Source organism: Anomaloglossus baeobatrachus, chromosome 10, assembly GCF_048569485.1.
Source record: "Anomaloglossus baeobatrachus isolate aAnoBae1 chromosome 10, aAnoBae1.hap1, whole genome shotgun sequence".
Classification (NCBI taxonomy): Eukaryota; Metazoa; Chordata; class Amphibia; order Anura; family Aromobatidae; genus Anomaloglossus; species Anomaloglossus baeobatrachus.
The window spans coordinates 38,593,204-38,619,565 of NC_134362.1; the positions used below are offsets into that span (position 1 = coordinate 38,593,204).

General features: G+C 44.1%; 1 protein-coding gene across 4 annotated transcripts in view; it reads right to left on the minus strand.

Moving 5' to 3' along the window:
- Positions 1-26,025, minus strand: part of EHBP1L1 (EH domain binding protein 1 like 1) — a 99,421-nt gene extending 73,396 nt beyond the window's left edge. For all 4 annotated transcript variants that reach the window (XM_075326214.1, XM_075326212.1, XM_075326213.1 and 1 more), the window contains exon 1: positions 25,392-26,025. In XM_075326214.1, the coding sequence (XP_075182329.1) occupies positions 25,392-25,495 (104 nt within the window). In that variant the 5' untranslated portion in view covers positions 25,496-26,025. The remainder of the gene's footprint in view (positions 1-25,391) is intronic.
- Positions 26,026-26,362: the final 337 nt, after the last annotated feature.

Sequence of the window (26,362 nt, forward strand, 5' to 3'; positions counted from 1 at the left end):
TTTATTAACAATGGGTTAGGTCACTGAAGCCATGACTCTTTGTACTCTATTATTTTAAGGCGGTTTTTACTTTAGTGTATATAGTACAATGTGCTCACTATGATTCTTTTACATAAATGTGAACTTACTGAAATATTCAGTTAAAGGGAACCTGTCAGCAGGTTTTTACATATGAAACTAGTAGTTAGCCTCGATAGGTGATTGTCCCCCGATAAAAATGATACCTTTTTTGTAAAGATCCGATGTGCCAGTCATGAGAAATCAAGTGTAGAAGACTTGGAGGCGTGTCTATGAACTTAGAAGAAACAGCTTACATGCAGAGACACGCCCCCAGGACACTTCCAGTCTGATTTGCATACGGCTTCTACACTTGATTTCTCATGATTGGGACATCGGATCTTTACAAAAAAGGTGTCGTTTTTACTGGGAGATAAGTATCTACACAACCATACCACTAACTCCATATGCAAATGTCGCGGGCGGAGGAGGGGACGCCGCGCTCTCCCACTGCTCGGGTCCGGCTGCCGCTGCAGCTGCTGCGGCCTGCTGCTGCTGCTGCTCGGTGGCTCGAGCGATGGGCCGGATCCCGGGGACTCGAGCGGCGCTCCTCGCCCGTGAGTGAAAGGGGATTGGGATTTGGGATAGTTTATTGTCCGTGACGCCACCCACGGTTGTGGTGATTAAGTGGACACCACCGCTGCTCTGTCTGGGGAGCCCGGGAGTGATGGTATGGAGCAGCCAGTTGTTGATTTGCCCCTCCGTGGGTAGGGGATTGGTGGTCCCGGGGCCCGGTTATGGGATTGGGATGGTGGACAGGCGGGTATGGGGCCTGTGGAGGTGCAGGGGCGCAGGGGCAGCGCTGTGCCGCACGGCACGGAGGTACTCACTCAGCCAGTAAACACGACACAGTTCTCGGTAAACAAATGGCTGGTTGGACGGGTCCCTCGGACGGTTACGGTGCTGCGGTTCCCTGCAGTTAGCGGTGACGGTCTCTTCCCTGCACCTATGTAAAATCTCTTGGTAGCGATGGGTCCCCACCGGTTACCCATTCCTCGGCTTCAATCTGGGCCGAAGGAGCCCTACTTTGCCCGCAGGCGCTGGCCCTGGGAAACTGGTGCCCTGGCGGTGGCGGTGTCTCCCCTTCACGGTCGGGCTGTTGCCTTCAATCGGGACTTGGTTGTTAGGAGACAGAGGTCCCCTTCACTGACAGATTTGGCAAATTATGGCGGCTCCTAGCCTTGCCGGGATCCGAAAGGCCCCTGCCCTGGTGCCGACTGTTCTTCGTATACTGCTCCAGTACCGCCGGGTCACCACCCGTCCGCGGTCCTTCCAGCAACCTCCAAACAGTCCCCCTGCAGACTATCACCGCCGTCTGCTGACCTTGCTGTCTCAGTCCGGGGCGCACACCCGGACCAACTTCAGGCTTTCTTAACTGTTCCTTTTCTGTCACTCCTCTTAAGCTCCTCTACCACTTCACCTCCTTCTACTTTCACTTCCTAAACTTCACTCCACTCTAGCCCTCAGCTAGACTTCAACTGCCTGGTTCTCTCGCCTCAAGGGCTGTGTACTCCTCGGTGGGCGGAGCCAACCGCCTGGCCCACCCCCTGGTGTGGACATCAGCCCCTGGAGGAAGGCAACAAGGATTTTAGGTTAGCTTAGCTGTACCTGCCGGGAATGTGAGGTGCATGTGATGTTGTGACCTGTGACCCCTGGCTTGCCCAGGGCGTCACACAAAGATGCGCTGACAGGTTTCCTTTAAATGGAAGACTCTTACAATGTAATTGTCGTTGGTGCGTAATCATATAGAAAAGTACAGAACACTGAAACGGCACTAGACCCCATGGGAAAATGCAAAGGCTGGGTGAGGAATGATTTATTCTGACAGCAATCAGACATGACAAACAGGGCTAAAATGAATATGAACTTGTAGGGGAGTTTGCCAGACTAGCAAATCTGAATCTATACGTATCGCTCTGATTAAGATAAATGGTGCGAGAGCGAGGAGTATTTGCATATAGAGCGACAGACTTATTTCTGCTGCTTCATCCACCGTCTAACTATTCTCCTGACAGTTATCTGAAATCGCCCTGACACTTTCTAATCAGTAACACAGCTACAAAAATGGAGGTAAGTGCTGAACAGTGACACTAAATAAGTGCAGAGTTGGGGTTGTAATTTTTTTTTAATTTTTTTTATTATTTTTTTTTTTTTACACGGTGTGCAGCAAATGCATCATATTAAAGAGAACCTGTCATTTTCCATAAATATGTAAAATAAAATAAAATTAAATTCTTGGCATAAATGCTGCTGTTCTCCTGAATCCGGCAATGAATTTCTTGTGTTCCTAAGCCTCTTTGTTCCGGAGATATGGCCTCCTTTATCCTGAATGTAAATCTACACTATTTTACCAATTGGGAATGGCCTTTAAGAGAACACCCACACAGAAGAAGTTAGGGCCAAGCCCCTTTGGCTACAGAGGCTAGTCTTATATACCGGGAAGAGAGGGTAATATTTCAGGAATGGAGAGGAGTAGGAACAAAATAAAAACGCCGAATTCAGGACAATATCGACACTTAAAGGGAATCTGTCAACAGGTTTTTGCCATTTCATCTCAAAGTAGCATAATGTAAACAAAGAGGCCCTGAGTTCAATGATGTATCACTTAGATTAGTGGCTGCAGCCGTTCTGAAACAGAGAAAGATTTGAGATTTTGAGCTGTCTCTGCCAACACCAGTCTTTCAGTGCACATTTCCATAAACAGAAGTTGCTAATCACAGTAGGGTTAAGGCCACATCTCACTAAGCGACATCGCTGCTGAGTCACGTTTTTTTGTGATGCAACAGCGATCTTGCTAGCGATGTCACTGTGTGTGACATTCAGCAACGACCCGGCCCCTGCTGTGAGGTCGTTGCTGAATGTCCTGGACCATTTTTTGGTTGTTGCTCTCCCGCTGTGAAGCACACAACGCTGCGTTTGACAGCAAGAGAGCAACGATCTGAATGTGCAGGAAGCCGGCTTCTGTGGACGCTGGTAACCAAGGTACACATCGGGTAACGAAGCAAAGGCTTTGCTTGGTCACCCGATATTTACCTTGGTTACCAGCATCTGCAGCTTCTAGAAGCCGGCTCCCTGCTCCCTGCACACGTAGCCAAGGTACACATCGGGTAACTATAAGCAAAGCGCTTTGCTTAATAACCCGATGTGTACTATGGTTACCAAGCACAGCGTCGTTACACAGGTCGCTGGAGGCTGGTGGCTGATCGCTGTGGAGATCTGCCTGTTTGACAGTTCACCAGCGACCATGTAGCGACGCTCCAGCGATCCCTGCCAGGTCAGATCGCTGGTGGGATTGCTGGAGCATCGCTTAGTGTGACGGTACCTTGAGGAATTGAACTACAACTCAAGCTCTGCTGAGACCCACTAATAAGAAAGATAAGAGGCTTAAGCTAACATTTCAGGTAAACAAACAAAAAAAAGACCGAGATAACAGACACAGGGCTGAAATCTCTGTTTTAACATTTGCAGCATGCTGTCTACAGGTTACATTGCAGAAATCTGCTGACAGAGTCCCTTTAAACCAAAAGGTATTTTTGGCAAGTGACAGGTCCCTTTAAAACCAGAGTTATCATGACCTACAAATGATGCAGCTCCAGAGAGTTAGCGCACAAATGCAGCTCTGCTACATCTGCATTACAGCACAGCTGATAATCATGCACAGTCACTAGATCATTAACGAAACCCGCAGTCTATAGCATGTCGGAAGTGTATGTTCAGCGTGCCATAAAGCAAGGCCCTATCACACTTGGATAACATCATAGTCCTCAATGTTAACATAGGAAAATTCCATGTATGTAAACACCAAGGTTCAAAGGGCCTTAAAAGGGATGAAAAAGAAAGAAAAGCAAAGGATGATTGATGGGATAGGAAGAATAGGGGCGACATCGGGGGCTGAACTGCACTTTACAGCAAGATAACTCACTCCTGTCCCAAACACTTCCGATGGCATCTATTTGGCCATTTCTGTCCTCATTTCTTGGTAGCAAACAACAGGTTGGGGACATTTAGGCTGTGTTCACATCTGCTTTTTTTGTAGCATTTTTCTTTTTTTTTAATCCAGAATTTTTTTTTTTATTTTTTTTTTATCTTTTTATAGTAAAAGCTATGAGATTCAGAAATCTCATACTCATTTTTTTTTCCTGACTGAATTGGAAAACGGCAGTGTTTTTATATCTGTAGAATGTTGATCCTTTCAGCGTATTTGCAGTGTTTTTTTTCACCCATAGAATGCAATGGGAAAAAAACTCAAATAAAATACTGTAAAACTCAAATATGACACATATAATCTGCACCCAAATAAACTGCCAACCCCCCCCCCCCCCCCCCCCCCGAGATGCTGAAAAACAGCTGTTTTGAACGCAGCATTTTTACTGCCAAGAGAACAGGTTTTGGCTGCAGAAAAAAAGCAGCAACAGAAATTTATGTGAACATAGCCTTAAAGGGATTCGGTCACCAGATTTGGGGCCTATAAGCTGCGGCCACCACCAGTGAGCTCTTATATACGGCATTCTAACATGCTGTATATAAGAGCCCAGGCCGCTGTGTAGAACGTAAAAATTACTTTATAATACTCACCTAAGGAGCGGTGCGGTGCAGATTGGTCAGATGGGGGTCTCTGTTCTCCGGTACCGGCGCCTCCTCTTTCGTCCATCTTTGTCCTCCTTCTTCTGAAGCCTGGGTGCATGACGCGTCCTACGTCATCCACATTAGCCGGCATTGAAGTCCTGCGCAGACGCACTACAATACTTTGATCTGTCCTGCGCAGGAACTTAATACCGGCTAGTATGGATGACATAGGACGCGTCATGCACTGTGTCTACAGAAGAAGGAGGACAAAGATGGCTGAAAGAGGAGACGCCGGTCCCAGAGAACGGAGCCACCCATCCAACCAATCTGTACCTCATTGCCCCTTAGGTGAGTATTATAAAGTGATTTTTATTTCTACACAGCGGCCTGGGCTCTTATATACAGTATGTTAGACTGCTGTATATAAGAGCCCACTGGTGGTGGCCGCAGCTTATAGGCCCCGAATCTGGTGACAGGTTTCCTTAAGCTATTAATCCCCAGTTACCTCATTTTCCGTTGCTTATATAGCACAAACATATGCTGCAGCCGTGTACAGGTATGATCACTGACATCAGTCACAATCTACTGTTTCTATCTAAAGCGGGCTTTACACGTTGCGACATTGGCAATGAGATATCGTCGGGGTCACATCGTTAGTGACGCACATCCGGCGCTGTTACCCCGACAATCGCAAATGAGCGACGATCAATGAGCACAAAAACGTCAAAAATCGTTGCTCGTTGTCACGCCGCTCATTTCCATAATATCGCTGCCGTGACAGGTACGATGTTGTTCGTCGTTCCTGCGGGCAGCACACATCGCTGTGTGTGACACCGCAGGAACGACAAACCTCTCCTTACCTGCGTCCACCGGCAATGTGGAAGGAAGGAGGTGGGCAGGATGTTACGTCCCACTCATCTCCGCCCCACCGCTTCTATTGGGCGGCGGTTCTGTGACGCTGCTGTGACGTCGCTGTGACGCTGAACGAACCCGCCCCCTTAGAAAGGAGGTGGATCGCCGGTCACAGCGACGTCGCAGGGCAGGTAAGTAGTGTGACGCTGCCGTTGCGATAATGTTCGCTACGGCAGCGATCACCACATATCGGCCATACGACGGGGGCGGGGTGCTATCTCCTCGCTCGACATCGCTAGCGATGTCGCAACGTGTAAAGCCCGCTTTAGTCTAGGTTCACACGTTGCAGATTTTACCCCTTGATTTTCTAAACTGAAATAGCAGTTTTTTTCATTCATAAAAACAACAAAAACCTTGCTCAGTTTTCCGCACAAATCCATATACCGGTATTTCCCACATATTCATGTTTTGTTCTTGTGGAAAAGCAGCAACAACAAAAACGCATTAAGACAACACCAAGCAAGTGGTTAAACCTACAGATGGTGGAATTTTAAAAAAATAAAATAATGCAAGGTGTGAACTTGGCCTATGGGACTTTGAACACAGGAGGACAATCTGGCCATGTGATGGTATAGTATGCCTATTGTTGCATGTATCACAGTCGTCTCCCCTGCTGTTTAGAGACTAGTGACAGGTTTTTGGACTGGAGCCCCTCTTTTCCATATTGATTCCTCATTTATACAAAGTTTTCTTTCTTTTGGTGTCTCATGAGTTAATGTCAGTTTTGTTACCAGCAGCTCTGTGCTGTGCAGGTCAGCTGTAGTGGCTTTGATCCATGCCCCTTTAGTTTAAATAGTAGGGTTTTCCCAGCAGTCCTTGCTGTTGATAGAATTCATTCTATTCTGGCCATCCTGGTGGAAGGAGCTGCTGGGGAATTCTCCTGTGCCCATCCAACTACTACTTTGGAGTCGTCTGCAGCTGTAGAATTTTGGTGTTTGTATCCTTCTCTTTATCCCCATGTCTGTCTTTCCTTTTCCCTCCATTTTTATTAAAGCAGCAGTAGGACTAGTGTCTCCCGCTGGGCCATCTCACTAGCCAGGGGTGTTTGCAGGGCTACTGAGAAATTAGGTATCTGTCTCGGTGACAAGTTGAAACATCCCTTATAGGGATGCTAGGGAGTTCAGGTAACAGCTTGGGGCAAGTTCAGGAGGTGTCCCCTCACCTCTCCCGTTGTTAAAGTGTCGGTCTGAACGCATGGGTCACGCGGCGCATACGGACTTCTCCTTCTCCATGGGTGACAGTTCCATTTATATGCCGCAAACATCTATATGGGGAGGAACGATTTGCACGGATTTCTCGTCCACATACAGTTTGCGTATTGTCAGCAGTATATCCGGTCGTTTACACATGGGGATGTGCTGCCAACAATGACGATTTTTTAAGCAAAATGATCGGGCGGGAAATAACATTCCAGGAACGTTCTCGGCGCTCTATCCTTGCAGATGACGTCTAACAGGCACAAACTGTTAAAATGTATTTTCTGAGCCCGACTCTCAATTTTTGGGCAACGTTGCAAGTGGCACAACTTTACTAATCCCCCCACTGACGCCTCTCTTCCCCCATCCAAAATACAGACCTGAAGTTTTGCAGAATATGGAATTTCACATGTGTTATTCTCATCGGGAGGAAGTTGTACGGAGAGGTTCTCAACGCTTCCAAAAGGGTTAAAGAAATCACAATTGTTAAAAGAGCGGAAGGCCGATGATGAATCATGGAAATTATTATGTTATATGGTAGCGAAGAAGAATCCGGGGAATAGTGACGGGACACAGAGAGGTTAGCCCTCACTACAATATTCGGGCCATATAGTGATAATACATTATAATGTATAATATGCCCTGTGACTATCTGCAGATCCTGAAGGACGCGAGCGTCTGTCTCCTCCACATTGTGTACAACTTTATGTTACTGCCATTAAGAGAATTTTGCATAGGAACATCTTTTATTACTTGGAAGAACGACCGCTCGATTGCATTCAATAGTAAATTAGTTGAAATTATGAAATCTCATGTCTTATTGCAGCACATAAACCCGCCTAATGTCAAATATAAGGTTAGACGTGCTTGGAATAGGTCACCATTGCCACTTACTACACACAATGGAGTTTTATCTATCAATCTTTCCAGGGCTGGTCTCACACAAAGGCTGAAGTGTTATTTATACCAACAGGACTTTCAGTTATTAATTCAGAATACAACAGTAGGGAACACAGGATTCCCCACTCAAAACAGCTCACCTCCTCCCCCTCCTGTACAGTGACCAATAAAAACTTTATATACAGTAGATAACGCAAGACCCACCATTCACAATAGGTGATGTCACAGCTCACCTCCTTCCCCCTCCTATACAGCGACGATAAAAACTTTATATACAGTAGATAACGCAAGACCCACCATTCATAATAGGTGATGTCACAGCTCACCTCCTTCCCCCTCCTATACAGCGACTGATAAAACCTTTATATACAGTACATAATACAGGGACCCACCATTCACAATAGGTGATGTCACAGCTCACCTCCTCCCCCCTCCTGTACTGTGAGTGATAAAACCTTTATACACAGTAGATAACACAGGACCCAACCCCATCGTTCACAATAGGTGATGTCACAGCTCACCTCCTCCTCTTCCTGTACAATGACTGATAACACCACTATATACAGTACATAACACAGGACCCACCATTCACAATAGGTGATGTCACAGCTCACCTCCTCCTTTTTCTGTACAATGACTGATAACACCTCTATATACAGTACATAACACAGGACCCACCATTCACAATAGGTGATGTCACAGCTCATCTCCTCCTCTTTCTGTACAATGACTGATAACACCTCTATATACAGTAGATAACACAGGAGGCACCATTCACAATAGGTGATGTCACAGCTCACCTCCTCCTGTACAATGACTGATAACACTTCTATATACAGTAGATAACACAGGAGGCACCATTCACAAAAGGTGATGTCACAACTCACCTCCTCCTCTTCCTGTACAATGACTGATAACACCTCTATATACAGTAGATAACACAGGAGCCACCATTCACAATAGGTGATGTCACAGCTCACCTCCTCCTCTTCCTGTACAATAACTGATAACACCTCTATATATAGTAGATAACACAAGATCACAATAGGTGATGTCACAGCTCACCTCCTCCTCCTCATGTACAATGTTAATAAATTACAGATAAGTGCACTGACTCACATCTTGTCTCATTGTACCACTCCCTTTTCTGCTTTTTTCCATCTGAAGTCTGCTATAAAAGCTTCTTCCAGTCAGGACTCTTGTGTTTTCTGCCTAGACATCTTTGGATCCTCAGGTTTCCAGCATCTTTCCTCCTTTTCTCAAGGAACACAACGAACATAAAGTTTCCATTCTGCTGTTAATCTTAGTTCTATGACAATTTCACCTTGTTACATTACATGCTGCATTGCCCAGTATTGTACTTCATTACTATAGGTGAACCCCCCCCATAAAAGTGCTCTAGAAAACATTGTGCTAAAAATAATATTGCCAAACAGTTCCAATATTCTACCCAAGATAGTAATAGTCAACTGCAAATAAAAGTTCCTTTCTTAATGTCTCTCAAAGAAATAGTGCCTCGTTTTATATCCTACATAGTAATACTGACTCATACACAGTAATAGTGATTTCCCCAGAGCCCTCAAAACAGTAATTGTTCCACCATTAGACCCATTCACTAACCAGGAGGTGCCCCCCACATTACTAATGCCCACAATTATCACCTCATGCAAAGTAATAACAATTCTGTTTTGTGCCCTCCTCATAGGAAGATTGCCCACAGTTGTACTCCCTGCAAAACAATAATGAACTCTTTCTACAAAGTAATAAGTAGTATATAGCTGTATATGTGTGCATAGGGGTGTGTGTGTGTCTAGCTGTATGTGTGTGCATAGCGGTGTGTGAATATAGCTGTATGTTTATATAGCGGGGTGAGTAAGGGTGTGTGTAGGTACATGTATGTGCATAGGGGTGTGTGTGTATAGCTGTGTGTGTGTGTATAGCTGTGTGTGTGTGTGTAGCTGTGTGTGTATAGCTGTGTGTGTGTGTATATAGCTGTGTGTGTGTATATAGCTGTGTGTGTGTGCGTATAGCTGTGTGTGTATAGCTGTGTGTATAACTGTGTGTGTGTATATAGCTGTGTGTGTGTGTATAGCTGTGTGTGTGTATAGCTGTGTGTGTGTATAGCTGTGTGTGTATAGCTGTGTGTGTGTATATAGCTGTGTGTGTATAGCTGTATGTGTGTGTATAGCTGTCTGTGTGTGTATAGCTGTGTGTGTGTGTGTGTGTGTAGCTCTATGTATATGCATAGGGCTGTGTGTGTATAGCTGTGTGTGTGTGTATAGCTGTGTGTATAGCTGTGTGTGTGTATATAGCTGTGTGTGTATAGCTGTGTGTATAGCTGTGTGTGTGTGTATATAGCTGTGTGTGTATAGCTGTGTGTGTGTGTGTGTGTATATAGCAGTGTGTGTGTATAGCTGTGTGTGTATAGCTGTGTGTGTGTATATAGCTGTGTGTGTGTATAGCTGTGTGTGTGTATAGCTGTGTGTGTGTGTATAGCTGTGTGTGTATAGCTGTGTGTGTGTGTGTGTATAGCTGTGTGTGTGTGTGTGTGTGTGTGTAGCTCTATGTATATGCATAGGGCTGTGTGTGTATAGCTGTGTGGGTGTGTGTGTATATAGCTGTGTGTGTATAGCTGTGTGTGTATAGCTGTGTGTGTGTATATAGCTGTGTGTGTGTATAGCTGTGTGTGTGTGTGTATAGCTGTGTGTGTGTAGCTCTATGTATATGCATAGGGCTGTGTGTGTATAGGGCTGTATGTTTCTATAGAGGTGTTCTTGTATAGGATGGTGTGTCTAGTGATGAGGAGGAGGTTGTGTGTATATGTGTGTGTGGCTCCGGTGTGACATTTGGTCAGTGCCATCTTTTGATTTATAAATGCCGCCATATCTGTGTACGGTTTTATTTTTTTTTGCATTTTTTAATAGGCTTTGTTATATGACTAGAAAAAAAGCCTTGTTCCATATAAATAAAAATCTGACCATGAAATGCAAGAAAACAATGTACTTCTCTCATCTTGATACACATTTGTTGCACTTGGGATTGTCTCCATTCCCCTTTGAGCAGCGATTCATTGTTACCCTTTATCACCTCCAGACTTCTTTTTTTAGTTGGAAGATCCTTGTGGCAGATTTTGGCAGCATTTTAATTACTTTATAATCTTTCAGCACAAGTATCAATGTGCACGAGACCAGAACCGGTTACGACCCAACTTAACGATATCCACCAATCATAGAGCACACAAGCCGCTAATCAGGGGTATAAGATAGCGGCCGATCTCAGTTTTTGCCAACTTTTTTATGATCTGATACATTGCACTGGGATTTATTACATTGTCCAAGTAGATTATTTTCAAAGACAATAAAAAAATCATCATCTCTCTTAATTTTGGGGAAAAAAATTAATCCGTCTCTTCGGATAGACGTGATTCTGTGATGAAAGGCCTCAAAAGACAACACAGGCCAAGATAGCGCTTTCCCATAGCTCAGAACTGCCATTATATGGAATGAGGCTCCGAATAGCATCAGCCCGACTGGTCTCCGCATCTAAAAACCCGACTACAACTGGTTAAGTGGATATGATACTGCCGAAAAGAAGAACTATGCTCCTGCGCACAGTTCCTGATAACAGTGAGCACAAAAAAATCATGTATTTAAAGGGGAGGAGGCATCAATAAGCTACATTACTTTCATCAGTTTCTTTGTCTGAGGCAATTTTGAACAGAGGGGGAAGAGGTGAGCTGTGACATCATCTATTGTGAATGGAGGATCCTGGGTTATCTACTGTACACAGAGGTGTTATCAGAAATTGTACATGGGGAGGAGGTGAGCTGTGATATCAACTATTGTGAATGGAGGATCCTGTGTTATCTACTGTATATAGAGGTGTTATCAGTCATTGTACATAAGGAGGTGGAGGTGAGCTGTGATATCACCTGTTGTGTATGGTGGATCCTGTGTTATCTACTGTATATAGAGGTGTAATCAGTAATTGTACAGAAGGAGGTGGAGGTGAGATGTGATATCACCTGTTGTGTATGGTGGATTCTGTGTTATCTACTGTATATAGAGGTGTAATCAGTGATTGTATAGAAGGAGGTGGAGGTGAGATGTGATATCACCTGTTGTGTATGGTGGATCCTGTGTTATCAGTCATTGTACAGAAGGAGGTGGAGGTGAGCTGTGATATCACCTGTTTATGGTGGATCCTGTGTTATCTACTGTATATAGAGGTGTTATCAGACATTGTACAGAAGGAGGCGGAGGTGAGCTGGAATATCACCTATTGTGAATGGTGGATCCTGTGTTATCTACATCTACTGTGTAGAGAGCAGTTTTAGACATTGTACAGGAAGGGGAGTAGGTGATCTGTGACATCACCTATTGTAAATGGTGGATCCTGTTTTATTTACCGTATATAGGGGTGTTATAAGTCATTGCATAGTTAGAGGAGGAGGTGAGCTGTGATATCACCAATTGTGAATGGTGGATCCTGTGTTATCTACATTTACTGTATAGAGAGGAGTTTCAATCATTGTACAGGAGAAGGTGAGCTGCGACATCATCTATTGTGAATTTTGGATCCTGTTTTATTTACTGTATATAGAGGTGAGGTTATTATCAGTCAATGTACAGGAGGAGGAGGTGAGCTGTGACATCACCTATTGTGATCGGTGGATCTTGTGTCATCTACTTTAAATTGATGTGTTATCAGTCATTGTACAGAAGGAGGAGGAGGGGAGCTGTGACATCACCTATTGTGAATGTCATCCTGTCTTATCCGCTGTAAATGGAAATGTTATCATTGTACAGAAGAAGGTGAGCTGTAACATCAACTATTATGGATCCTGTGTTATCTTCTGTATATACAGGTGTTATCAGTTATTGTACAGGAGGAGGAGGTGAGCTGTGACATCGACTAATTGTGAATTGGTCCTATGTTATTTATTGTATAAAGAGGATTTATCTGTCATTTGAATCCTGTTCATGATGATAATGAGACACAGTAGGGGAGATACTTTTATTTTTAAGAGCACTGTGCTGGGAAGTGCTGCAAAATACCAGAGAAGAGTGAGGCCTGCAGGGATGAGCTCTGGGTGTGAAACCTCATCATGGCGACTGTATTACATAGAGACAAAAGGGATGGGAGTGACTTCAGAAAAGTATCACCTATAAGGTACCTGGATGTGATTTTTTTCTGCCTCTCATCAGCTCTGTGGTTCCTGTTTGGTCCGCAGTCTGATGACTGTTAACTCCCGGTATCTCCTCACCATTGTTAAAGGCATACTGGAAGTTGTAGGTTTATGCAATACAATTGTACTGGGGCTGACCTGACATTGCAATTGACCACTGTACTAAGCTTGGTGATTTATTCATGTACTGATGGTGGTATGGTGCTGCATTCATACATTGATGATGGTTCTAGCACTGCATTCATGTACTGATGGTGGTTCTGGCACTGCGTTCATATACTGATGGTGTGTCTAGTGCTGCAATCATGTACTGACGGTGGTTCTGGCACTGCATTCATGTACTAATGGTGGGTTTGATGCTGCATTCACGTACTTATGGTGGTTCTTGCGCTGCATTCATGTGCTGACAGTGGGTCTGATGCTGCATTCATGTACTGATGGTGGTTCTGGTGCTGCATTCACATACTCATGGTGGTTCTTGTGCTGGCTTTATGTACTGATGGTGGCTCTGATGTACACATGTAACAATCCAAAACAAGCTTCATGGCTATATCTTGAAACCTTAGAATACTCAAAACTTAAAGAGTTTTGAGATTATGTGAAGGATTTGATGAGCTTTGCTCTGCTTATGCTCCAAAAACTCAGTGTAAAGTAACGTATGTTCACACTTATTTTTTTGGAGCAGAAACTGAGCATAATCTCTCCAGATCCTCCTCATATACTCAAAACTTGGTTTTGGTGGTGTAGTTTTGTATTGATGATGGTTCTGGTGATGTATTCATATAATTATCCCTTTACACTATTTTTTGCGACCCTTGGGATTGTTTCAGTATGGCAATGCAGTCCTTGGACCAAAATATGTTGTGCACTCTTGGCAAAGAGCATGGTGTAAAAATACTATAACAATACATTCTCTAAAATACATGAATACAATTATACACATATATGATAAAAGCATCAAGGACTGGAGGAGGCTTGGTCAATATTTCCAGACAGGAATGTATATGAATACACTTCATTTATGTTCATCATAAGAGGACAAGCAGATTTTTGAGGAATAATGTATAAATAGGTCTTCCCCCCCACGATCTTAGCAGACAGTGGACACATCGGTGAGCTCTGCCGACAGTCTCGTGTATGAGGGTCTCCCAACTCGATCCGGCATTATCTCCGCGAAACAAGCCACTGGAGAGAGGTGACTTCCTAGTAGAGCACACTGGAGCTTTCACCAGAACGAGTGCTCCTGTGTATGGTGGGGTCTGGAGTCATAGCCGTCGCACTAATGATCAGCCAATCCATCGTTTGGCCAACAGCTCTATGAAAACTCTATGAGGGCCATTATGGTCTAAGGTTCCTCAAAGGGATCAGATCAACTCTACTGCTCTCTAGTAATTTTCTTTTAGATGCGTTACCCGGTTTGACGTACACACAAACTATTGGCTTCAGGGCAGCTGGAAGAGTTGGATACAGCGCCAGAAGATGGCGCTTCTATGAAAGCGCCATTTTCTGGGGTGGCTGCGGGACTGCAATTCACAGCGGGGGTGCCCAGAAAGCATGGGCACCCTGCACTGTGGATTCCAATCCCCAGCTGCCTAGTTGTACCCGGCTGGACTTAAAAATTGGGCGAAGATCACGTCATTTTTTTTTTAAATTATTTCATGAAATTCATGAAATAATTTAAAAAAAAAGGGCTTCCCTATATTTTTGGTTCCCAGTCGGGTACAAATAGGCAGCTGGGGGTTGGGGGCAGCCCGTACCTGCCTGCTGTACCCGGCTAGCATACAAAAATATGGCGAAGCCCACGTCATTTTTTTTGTTTGGGGGGGCAAAGAAATCCTGCATACAGTCCTGGAAGGAGGATGCTGAGCCTTGTAGTTCGACAGCTGCTGTCTGCTCTCCTGCATACACTATTGGATGGAGGATGCCGAGCCTTGTAGTTCTGCAGCTGTCTGCTCTTCTGCATACACTAGTGGAGAATGAAGAACACATTGAAGAAGGAAATGACATCAGACCTTTTTTTTTTTGTTCACTGATAAAAAACGCATAAGGACGCAGTGAGCAAAAACGCAGCAAAACGCAGCAAAACGCGTGCGTTTTTTGCCGCGTTTTTCGACGCAGGTGCGTTTTTGTGCGTTTTTAGCGGCCAAAAACGCACAAAAACGCAGCGTCAAAAAAACGCAGTGTGTGCACATAGCCTAATTACTCGATATGACCTGTGCACAACAACAGTGCCTTTGTTAAAAAGGGGGAAATCTGATTTATGAAACAAAGGGTCACGTGCATGAGATGCATGGAAGAAGGTCACTGGTCTCAGCCTTTATGTCACAGTACACATTGCTTCATTTTATTCTTTCATCTGTAACAATAACCCAAATCCTGGCTCCTGAGAACAAACACATTTACTGCAGATAATGAGAAAGAGAAGGAGTCACTCAGCGAGATAACCGAGAGCAAAGGTGAAGGCTGCGGCAGGTGTGGAGGGCAAGCTTCAGGAGTATATCCTATGTAGTCCAAGGCTGCACGCAACGTCTCAGCTGCACCCTATATACTCACTCCACAATATAAACCAAAGTGCTGCGCTCACATGAAAGGGTTTTTTAGAAAATTAATCTCCATGTGCCCCAGTAGGGAAATCTGAGTTGTGGGTCTCTGGGTTTGGATTTTCATCTGTTAGCCACTGGGGGAAGAGTATAGTAAGTTGCAGCGTAACTACAGTCTGATGGGCCCCGGTGCACACTTTGAGACTGGGCCCCCCACATGTTGGTCAGATGTGCGAGCCGTTATAGTGTTCTAAATCCTATAAAGAATTACTAGTTGTCCCACCCTTCCGTCATTGTGTAGGACTGACCCCCAATCCTGTATTAATGTCCCCCACCCTGGGCCCCTTCCGGGTAAATGTCCTCCATCCTGGTGTATAATCTTACCATGGCTATATCCTGGAATATATGTCCCCATCTTGGGATATATGTCCCCATCCTGGTATATATGTCCCCTTCATGGTCCATCATGGTATATATAGCCCTATCCTTGTATATATGTCTCAATCATGGCCCCATCCTGGTATATGCCCTCATTGTGGAAACATCCTGCTATATGACCCCATCATGGCTATATCCTGGTATATGTCCACATCCTGGCCCCATGCTGGTATATTTCCACATCCTGGCCCCATGCTGGTATATTTCCACATCCTGGCCCCATGCTGGTATATTTCCACATCCTGGCCCCATCCTGGTATATATGTCCCCATAATGGCCACATCCTGGTATATATGTCCCCATAATGGCCCCATCCTGGTATACATGTTTCATAATGGCCCCATCATGATATATATGTCCCCATAATGGCCCCACCCTGGTATATATGTCCACATCTTGGTATAGATATATGTCTCCATAATGGCCCCATCCTGGTATACATGTTTCATAATGACCCCATCATGATATATATGTCCCCATAATGGCCCCACCCTAGTATACATGGTCCCATCCTTCTATAAATGTCCCATAATGGCCACATCCTGGTATATATGTCCCCATAATGACTACATCCTGGTATACATGTCCTCATAATGGCCCCATCCTGGTATACATGTCCCCATAATGGCCCCATCCCAGTATACATGTTCTCACAATGGCCCCATCGTGGTATATATGTCCCCATAATGGCCCCAGCCTGGTTTATGTCCCCATCCAGTTCATACAAGATTTGCATTGTCATGGTTCAATGTGTAGTCCCCCATGGCAGCCAGACAAGGGCAGTCATCACTTCTGCAGCTGGCATCCTTTGCCCAACATCCTGGGAGCCTCTTACTAGGCCCCGCAACATCATGACATTGTATAAGGTTTAATCACTAGGCATCACCGGACGTGATGAAGTGTAATACGATGACATCACAGGGCCTAGTAAAATGCCACAGAATTGAAGATGGAGGATCTGACCGTATGCTGGACAGGAGCAACATAAAACTATTTGCGCAATTCGAACCAGGACTATAAATCACTTAGGCTATGTGCACAAGTCTACGATTCGGTGCAGAAATTTCTCTACCATGTCTGCATCTCTTGGTAGGAAAAACGTAGGGGTAAAAAATGCATTGGAAAATCTATTCCTTGTGATACCCAAGAAAGTGCAGCCTCCTGTCCATTGCGGGTCCTGGGATCTGAGAATCGGGATAGATGTTGATCACTCGCTAGTCTTACAGATAGGCTTGTTGCAATAATTCTCAAGCTTTTAGCTTAAAGGGACCCCTAAAAAAATGGCAAACCCCTAAATCTATCCCATTGTGACTGTACAGGTGGCAGTCCTGTTTCTTTGTGTCTTCTGGACAACTCATGACTAATAATAGGTTCTAAGTTCCCCTAATCCAGCAAATTTAAGGCGGCCATGGTCCAGGAGGGGGTGGGGATATGTTGAAATGTGCTAACTTAGAGAATATACTATTTGCGTTTCCTTATTTTAAACAAAAATTGTTTAGTAAGACAAGAAGAAATAGCCCGCTTCCCTCTTTTCATTCTTTCTGGTGTAATTTCTCTCATTTCTAGTCCTTTTCCGTTTTATAGAATGGCTGCCCGCATCCACAGTGTCCTCTGGAGGTCCGAGACACGCCCCCGACTCTTGATTGGTCCATCTAAGACCGGGGGGAGTGTCTCAGGCTAGACAATGCATTCTGTACGGTGGTTGTCGATGACACTCCCCCTCCCCAGCAGTTAAATGGATCAGCTCACAGAAGGGGGAGTGTTTGAGACTTCCAGACTACACTGTTTTTTGTGTTTTTTTTTAAAGGGAACCTGTCACCAGAATTTTCGCTATTAAACTAAAAGAACCCCCTTCTGCAGCTCCCGGGCTGCATTCTAAGAAGGTTCATCTCGCTACTGGCCCCCCTTTCAGACCTACATAACAACTTTATAAAATCTTACCTTTTGCTATGGTAATGAGGTTTCCTTGCCACGGGGGCGGGCTGTATTTCGTCTGTAATCCTCCCTCCTGCTGCTGTTCGCCGTCCCCCAGTGTTCATTTACATAGATGAGGCCGCCCTCATCTTCCGCAGTGCTCCAGGAGTCTCGCGCATGCGCAATGGCACTATCGCTGGACAGCACTGTTTTCAAATCGAGAGCACCGGTGATGTTATTGCGCAGACGCGAGATTATGGACGGGGACTTGGATGACGCTGGTGATGACATTCACAGAGCTGCCCATAATCTCGCGTCTGCGCAATAACATCACCGGCGCTCGCGATTTGAAAACAGTGCTCAGTCCCGCGATAGTGCCACTGCGCATGCGCGAGACTCCCGGAGCACTGCGAAAGGTGTGGGCGGCGGCCTCATCTATGTAAATGAACACAGGGGGACGGCAGACAGCAGCAGGAGGGGGGATAACTGACGAAATACAGCCCACCCCCGGGGCCAGCAAACCTCATTACCATAGCAAATGGTAATATTTTATAAAGTTATGTGGGCCAGTAGCAAGATGAACCTTCTTAGAATGCAGCCCAGGAGCTGCAGAAGGGGATTCTTTTAGTTTAATAGCGAAAATTCTGGTGACAGGTTCCCTTTAAACTGATATGCAGTTCAATTGTGAATTTTAATAAAATCTAAAAAAAAAACACCCCACGTTTTTATTGCATGTCCGCACTAATGCATTTACTCTCCACATGACTATCAATAAATAATAAGTATTTAAACTTACAATATGACATACTAAAAAGAGTGGAAAAATGAAGAAGAAAAAATGTGATAAAAACACAATAAAAAATGCAAATAATCTAATGTAACTAATTGGTATAGAAAATATGCAACGTAAAAAAGCACCAAGTGCTCATCGTGGGACTGTAGCCTGAGGGTCCACCCTTCAGTTACTTAGTATTACTAAAAGCATTACAGCATTGGGCTGTGTTCACATTACGTGTGAACCCACGTCCAAGACTCTGTTAAAGGGGACTTTAAAACTGATGGCCTATCCTCAGGATAATCATCAATGTCTAATCGGTGTGGGGAAGGGGCGTTACCCGGCACCCCCTTCGATCAGCTGGGTACTGCGCATCCGCTCCCTGTTCGAATCAATGTGCAGTACCCGGCCGCGGCCACTATACAGTAGATGGCGCTGTTCAGCTCCGCAACTGATTAGTTGCGGCTGTTGGTGGCATCAAGAATAGCTGATCGGCGAGGGTGCAGGGTGTCGCAACCCTACTGATCAGACATTGCTGATTATACTGAGGACAGGCCATCAATTTTAAAGTCCTGGACAACCCCTTTAAGGGCTTCTCTGGGGAGAGTGAACAACAGAACCCTAGTAGAGCCATTTTCTATAATGAAGCAGACTCATTTTGTACTCTAATGGGTGAAGAGTTCAATCTAATGTGTCACATTTGCGACGTTTCGACCTATAATAGGTTCTTTATCAAGCATACACCTATTATTGGTCGAAATGTCACCATTATGACAGATTAAAGAAAGTGGATTTATCTCTTCAACTGTTGGGATGCTGTCCATTTTTTGACTCTGGTATGTTCTGTTCCAATTGGATTCTTTGGACTTGACGTGCGTCCCCCCTGTTGGACAACATGCTTGCTCATGAATGAAAGGTTCTACCTAAGGTTCTGCAAATACTGTCCGGCCTCTGCTCCCAAAGTGTCGGTCTTTGTAGGGGAACCCAAAGAGGTGCGTACTACGACTCTTCTGTGTGTGCCTAAAAAAGCCGGACGCCACCGGCATGGAAGCCAGATGAAGGGCAAAGTTACTCAGTTTGCCTCTCTTGGGGTTTATGTCCAAATCCCAATTTTTGGGTCTTCAAACAGAAGCCCTTGATGGAGTCTCGAATGTTGGGGTGAAAAGTGAGGAAAAATAGTAGCGATTATCCAACCTTGTCTTATGAAAATAATGTGGATCCAAACCACTACATATGACAGTGTTCACACATGTACATACATAAGAGTGCCAATATGTAGACCAGGGGTGCATACGAGGAGCCTATATCTTCTTCTGCAGTTCACGATCAGACTGTACTTAGAATTTTACTAGGGCAGTTTAGGAACTGAAAGCCGTCGCCTCATGTTTTTCAGTGATCTGCTCCACCTTTCGCCTTATCAAAAATATCTTGAAATGTCATTTAAGCCACAAGTTGGAGGGGTGGAGAGGCGTTAAGGGGTGCAAGGACTGCAGCCACTCCCTGGCCTTGGCGCCTAACTAGGCCTCAAAGAGAAGAGGTTAAAATAAAGTTTTCAGCTGCTTCTGTAGGGCTGAAAAATAAGGAACCATCGATATTAAGAAACCTCAAGACAGAATCCTGATGTAGAGGAAGCAAAGGTTCCTTCTCCTTCATTGCAGCATTTAATATAAGTCATCAAGTCTAAAGGCCCCAATGGACATTGCCAAAAATGTGGCCAAATCTGATAATTTTCGACCATGTGATGTGTATAGGGGCCTCCTGACTCTCCATCTGTCGGAGGAGACTAGTTAGAACTTCTATGCCCAATCCTTGTGTTTCTTGGGAAGCTAAGCAGCTGGCAGAAATGTCTTGCAGCAGCTTTCTTCTATGTCCCCATTGAAAACTCATCAAGGCTTGGCCAAGTCTAGCGCTCATGTGTACGTAGGCAGTCAAGAGAGATAGCGGTCCACCAAATGAACTATCGGCCACCATGTCTATTGGGGCAGTCAAGAGAGATAGTGGTTTATCAAATGAATTGTTGGCCACCATGTGTAAGGGGGCAGTCAAGAGAGATAGCGGTCTAACAAATGAACGATTGGCCACCATGTGTATGGGGGCAGTCAAGAGATAGCGGTCTACCAAATGAACTATTGACCACCAAGTGTATGGGGCAGTTAAGAGAGATAGCGGTCTACCAAATGAATTATCAACCACCATGTCTATGGGGGCAGTCAAGAGAGATAGCGGTCTATCAAATTAACTATTGACCACCATGTGTATGGGGGCAGTCAAGAGATAGCGGTCTACCAAATGAACTATTGACCACCAAGTGTATGGGGCAGTTAAGAGAGATAGCGGTCTACCAAATGAATTATCAACCACCATGTCTATGGGGGCAGTCAAGAGAGATAGCGGTCTATCAAATTAACTATTGACCACCATGTGTATGGGGACAGTCAAGAGAGATAGCAGTCTACCAAATGAACTATTGACCACCATGTCTATTGGGGCAGTCAAGAGAGATAGCGGTCTATCAAAAGAACTGTTGGCCACCATGTGTAAGGGGGCAGTCAAGAGAGATAGCGGTCTAACAAATGAATGATTGGCCACCATGTGTATGGGGGCAGTCAAGAGATAGTGGTCTACCAAATTAACTATCGGCCACCATGTGTATTGTATGGGGGCAGTCAAAAGAGATAGTGGTCTACCAAATTAACTATCGGCCACCATGTGTATTGTATGGGGGCAGTCAAAAGAAATAGTTAATTTGGTAGACCACTATCTCTTTTGACTGCCCCCATACAATACACATGGTGGCCTATAGTTAATTTGGTAGACCACGATCGGCCACCATGTGACTGGCCAACTTGAGGTCATCCTATAAATACTGTGATAGCATATTATTACTGGGCGTTACACAATTCCCAAAGCTTCTATTAGCACTCTATGTCCACTCCCCACCACGTACGCTCATTTCCCAATAACTGTGCAGCCCAAACAGGCCGACGATTACTCGATGACCGTGAAAACCCTCATTGGCCGAGTGAAATGATCTATCCTTCTGCACAAAAGATAATCAATCTCAGCAGCGCATTGTGCTGTCCAGAACAATGGCAGCCTCCGATCAGCAAACAAGTAACTGGTCGTCATTTAGCGCCGTTGGTTGGCCAGTGCAAAGGCCAGGTACAAAATTTAAGAAAACCTTCTAGAAACCAATTTATGGCAGCCTAATTTTTCAAGATCTCAAAAGCAGAAAGGAAATTCTTAAATCCTTCACACAGTTTAAAATCCCCAAAAAAGGCCTGCATTCCTGAAGACAGTGTGACTACAGCCGGGGCCAAGCCGGAGCTTGTTTGTCTCTGGCTTCATCAGTGATTACTCACCAAGGCCCATCCAGAAAGTGTCCACAACAACATGACCAAAGGACACAAAGGTCACCAAAACCTGTTCTTTTCTATCATTAGGGAGTCAATAAAACACTTAGAAGTTAAGAAAGTCAGTCAATAAAGATGACCCTTGAGGCCCCCATACACATGAGCCTTACGTCGGCCGAACCTGCCGATATCGACAGTCTAATGTGAATGGCGGCACCAGACAACGGTTTATCGGGCATGTCTGATTTCTCAACAAGGGCAAATGGAACAGCGCCCCCAGTGGTGAAATGATCACCGGATGACACGAGATAGCTGAAGAACCCTTATATCACTATTTCGCAGCAGGTACGTGACAATAGATGGCACCTTTTGCACTTAATTACATACAATCGCTGACTTAACTGTCATGTTAAGTCTTTTTTTTGGCAGGTATAAAGTAACATATTGCTTTTGGCTTTAATTCCAGACATCGTGCCCGTTACTTACATTTTGAAAAATACCTTTTCTAAGCAAAAATAAATTTCAAACGTGACGAGACTCCAAAATCACATCCCATAAAGACATATGACACCAAAGATGCTCTGCAAGTCGCACCAGCAACAAAGGCGTAAACAAAAAAGTCACTCCAAGCAGCGACCTTCCGATATAAACGTGATAAAACAGCAATTTAGTCATATTTTATCACGAGCACCTAATACTATAGAGTCCCTGCGCTCATACGTGGAGAATGACATCACGCGTTACTGTGAGCACATGTAAAAAAATTAGCAACAAAGGTGTAAACAAAAAAGTCACTCCAAGCAGCGGACCTTCCAATATAAACGTGATAAAACAGCAATTTAGTCATATTTTATCACGAGCACCTAATACTATAGAGTCCCTACGCTCGTACGTGGAGAATGATATTATGCGCTACTGTGAGCACATGTAAAAAGTTAGTAACAAAGGTGTAAACAAAAAAGTGACTCCAAGCTGCGATATTCTGATATAAACTTGATAAAACAGCAATTTAGTAATATTTTATCACAAGCACCTAATACTATAGAGTCCCTGAGCTCGTACGTGGAGAATGACATCACACGCTACTGTGAGCATATGTAAAAAAAATTAGCAACAAAGGTGTAAACAAAAAAGTCACTCCAAGCTGCAAGCTTTCGATATAAATGTGATAAAACAGCAATTTAGTAAAATTTTATCATGAACATCTAGTACTATAGAGTCCCTGAGCTCATACGTAGGGAATGATATTACGCGTTACTGTGAGCACATGTATAAAAGTAGCAACAAAGGTGTAAACAAAAAGTAACTCCAAGCCGCGACATTCCGATATAAACTTGATAAAACAGCAATTTAGTAATATTTTATCACAACGGCCTAATACTATAGAGTCCCTTGAGCTCGTATACTATAGAGTCCCTGCGTTTGTACGTGGGGAATGATATCACGCGTTACTGTGAGCACATGTATACAAGTAGCAACAAAGGTGTAAACAAAAAAATAACGTCAATCCTAGACCTTCCGATATAAACTTGATAAAACAGCAATTTAGTAGTATTTAATCCCAGGCACCTAATACTATAGTCCATGAGCTCGTACGTAGGTAATATCACACGTTACTGTGAGCACAAGTATACAAGTAGCAACAAAGGTGTAAACAAAAAAGTAACGTCAAGCCACGACCTTCTGATATCACAACCACCTAATACTATAGAGTCCTTGTGCTTGTATGTGGGGAATGATATCACGCGTTACTGTGAGCACATGTATATAAGTAGCAACAAAAGGTGTAAACAAAAAGTAACTCCAAGCCGCGACATTCCGATATAAACTTGATAAAACAGCAATTTAGTCATATTTTATCATAACCACCTAATACTATAGAGTCCCTGAGCTCGCACATGGGGAATGATATCACGCGTTACTGTGAGCACATGTATACAAGTAGCAACAAAGGTGTAAACAAAAATGTAACGTCTAGCCTTGACCTTCCGATATAAACTTTATAAAATAGCAATTTTGTAATATTTTATCACAACGGCCTAATATTATAGAGTCCTTGCGCTTGTATGTGGGGAATGATATCACGTGTTACTGTGAGCACATGTATATACGGTAAGTAGCAACAAAGATGTGAACAAAAAAGTAAAATCAAGCCGTGGACCTTCCGATATAAACTTGATAAAACAGCAATTTAGTAATATTTTATCACAACAGCCTAATAGTGTAGAGTGCCTTGAGCTTGTATACTATAGAGTCCCTGCGCTTGTACGTGGGGAATGATATCACGCGCTACTTTGAGCACATGTATACAAGTAGCAACAAAGGTGTAAACAAAAAAAGTAACGTCAATACTTGACCTTCCGATATAAACTTGATAAAACAGCAATTTAGTAATATTTTATCATAACCACCTAATACTATATAGAGTCCCTGCGCTTGTACGTGGGGAATGATATCACACGTTACTGTGAGCATATGTATATAAGTAGCAACAAAGGTGTAAACAAAAAAAGTAACGTCAATACTTGACCTTCCGATATAAACTTGATAAAACAGCAATTTAGTAATATTTTATCCCGGGCACCTAATACTATAGAGCCCCTGCGCTCATACATGGGGAATGACATCACGCATTACTGTGAGCATATTATTATTATTATTTATTATTATAGCGCCATTTATTCCTTGGCGCTTTACAAGTGAAAGAGGGTATACGTACAACAATCATATGTATACAAGTAGCAACAAAGGTGTAAACAAAAAAGTAACGTCATTCCTCGACCTTCTGATATCACAGCCACCTAATACTATAGAGTCCTTGCGCTTGTACGTGGGGAATGACATCACGCATTACTGTGAGCACATGTATATAAGTAGCAACTAAGGTGTAAACAAAAAATTAACGTCAATCCTCGACCTTCCGATATAAACTTGATAAAACAGCAATTTAGTAATATCTTATCACAACGGCCTAATACTATAGAGTCCCTGCGCTCGTATGTGGGGAATGACATTACGCGCTACTGTGAGCACATGTATACAAGTAGCAACAAAGGTGTAAACAAAAAAGTAACGTCAAGCCACGACCTTCCGATATAAGCTTGATAAAACAGCAATTTAGTAGTATTTTATCACAAGCACCTAATACTATAGAGTCCCTTGAGCTCGTATAAAATAGAGTCCCTGAGCTTGTATGTGGGGAATGATATCACGCGCTACTTTGAGCACATGTATATAAGTAGCAACAAAGGTGTAAACAAAAAAGTAACGTCAGTCCTCGACCTTCCGATATAAACTTGATAAAACAGCAATTTAGTAGTATTTTATCCCAGGCACCTAATACTATAGAGTCCTTACGCTCGTACGTGGGGAATGACATCACGCGTTACTGTGAGCACATGTATATAGACCTCGGCATATACTGTAAAGATGTAGCGTATGGTATATAGCCATATAATGACATCTGCGCATTCACTCCGCACAATAACACGCGTATCATATTGCCAGACATCTCATATACACAGCGGGCTGTGGGGTAAGGTGTCATCTCACCATTTCTGGGTACACTCTAATATAAGTTCCTGGTAAGAGGCCACGAACTGGAAGCGGGACGCTCTCTTGCCGGTACGCTGCAGTCTCTTCCATACTGAAGTCATGGCTGTCTCTCTCTCAGTGGCGGTCTCTGACAGTCTCCAGCATGGTGATGATGGACACGAATGTTGGCTGTCTTCTCGCTGGCGGTGACTCAGTTGACTCTCTTCGTCGCCTCTCCCTTCCTGTGGGCTTTTCTCAGTCGTTCACGCGCTCGCTGTCACTTTTCGTAAAACCCAACTTTTTTCTTGCTTTTCTCGTCTTCTCTTTCCTATTGAAACTTTTCCTGACTTTCGGAGAAGAGGACGGTCTCTGTTCTTCTAGCTCTACCCTCGCCTGTCACTGACAGCTCCTTTCTCTATAGTGAAGTGTCAATCTACCTCTGTCTTTCCTGCTGGTGACTGACAGTTGCCCCCGGTCTGAATCTGATGGGCGCTCCTGGCCAGTCTCGCTCACGGTGACCCCCTGCGCCCCTGGGTTATAGGTTCTTCGCTGTCTCCTTGGCTCTGTATGTCTTTATGTGTTTTCTTCTCATTCCCCGTGAGTAAGAGCCAGCCTGTTCCCCTCAGCTAAGCAGAAGTAAAACTTGAAGGAGGAGGGAGGGCGGAGGGTGTGCCTGTATATATGTATCTGTATATACAAGGCTGTCTGGGTATGTGTCGCCCTACAGGCCCATAATAAATCAGGAGATCATTTCCTACGCTTTGCTTAATTTACTTCTCCGGATGGAAAATCATTAGACGCAGTTCAGAAATATTTAGAAGTCATTGTACGTCAAGAAAAGATCAACATTTCCTCCAGGAAACAAAAGTCCTATATCAAACATTAGATCAGCGGCCATTGCGATCAATTTGTCTTCTCACATGTCCCCTTTTAGGTTAACGGGGTTATTCCCATCTCCAAGATCCTATCCCAATATGTAGTAGGTGTAA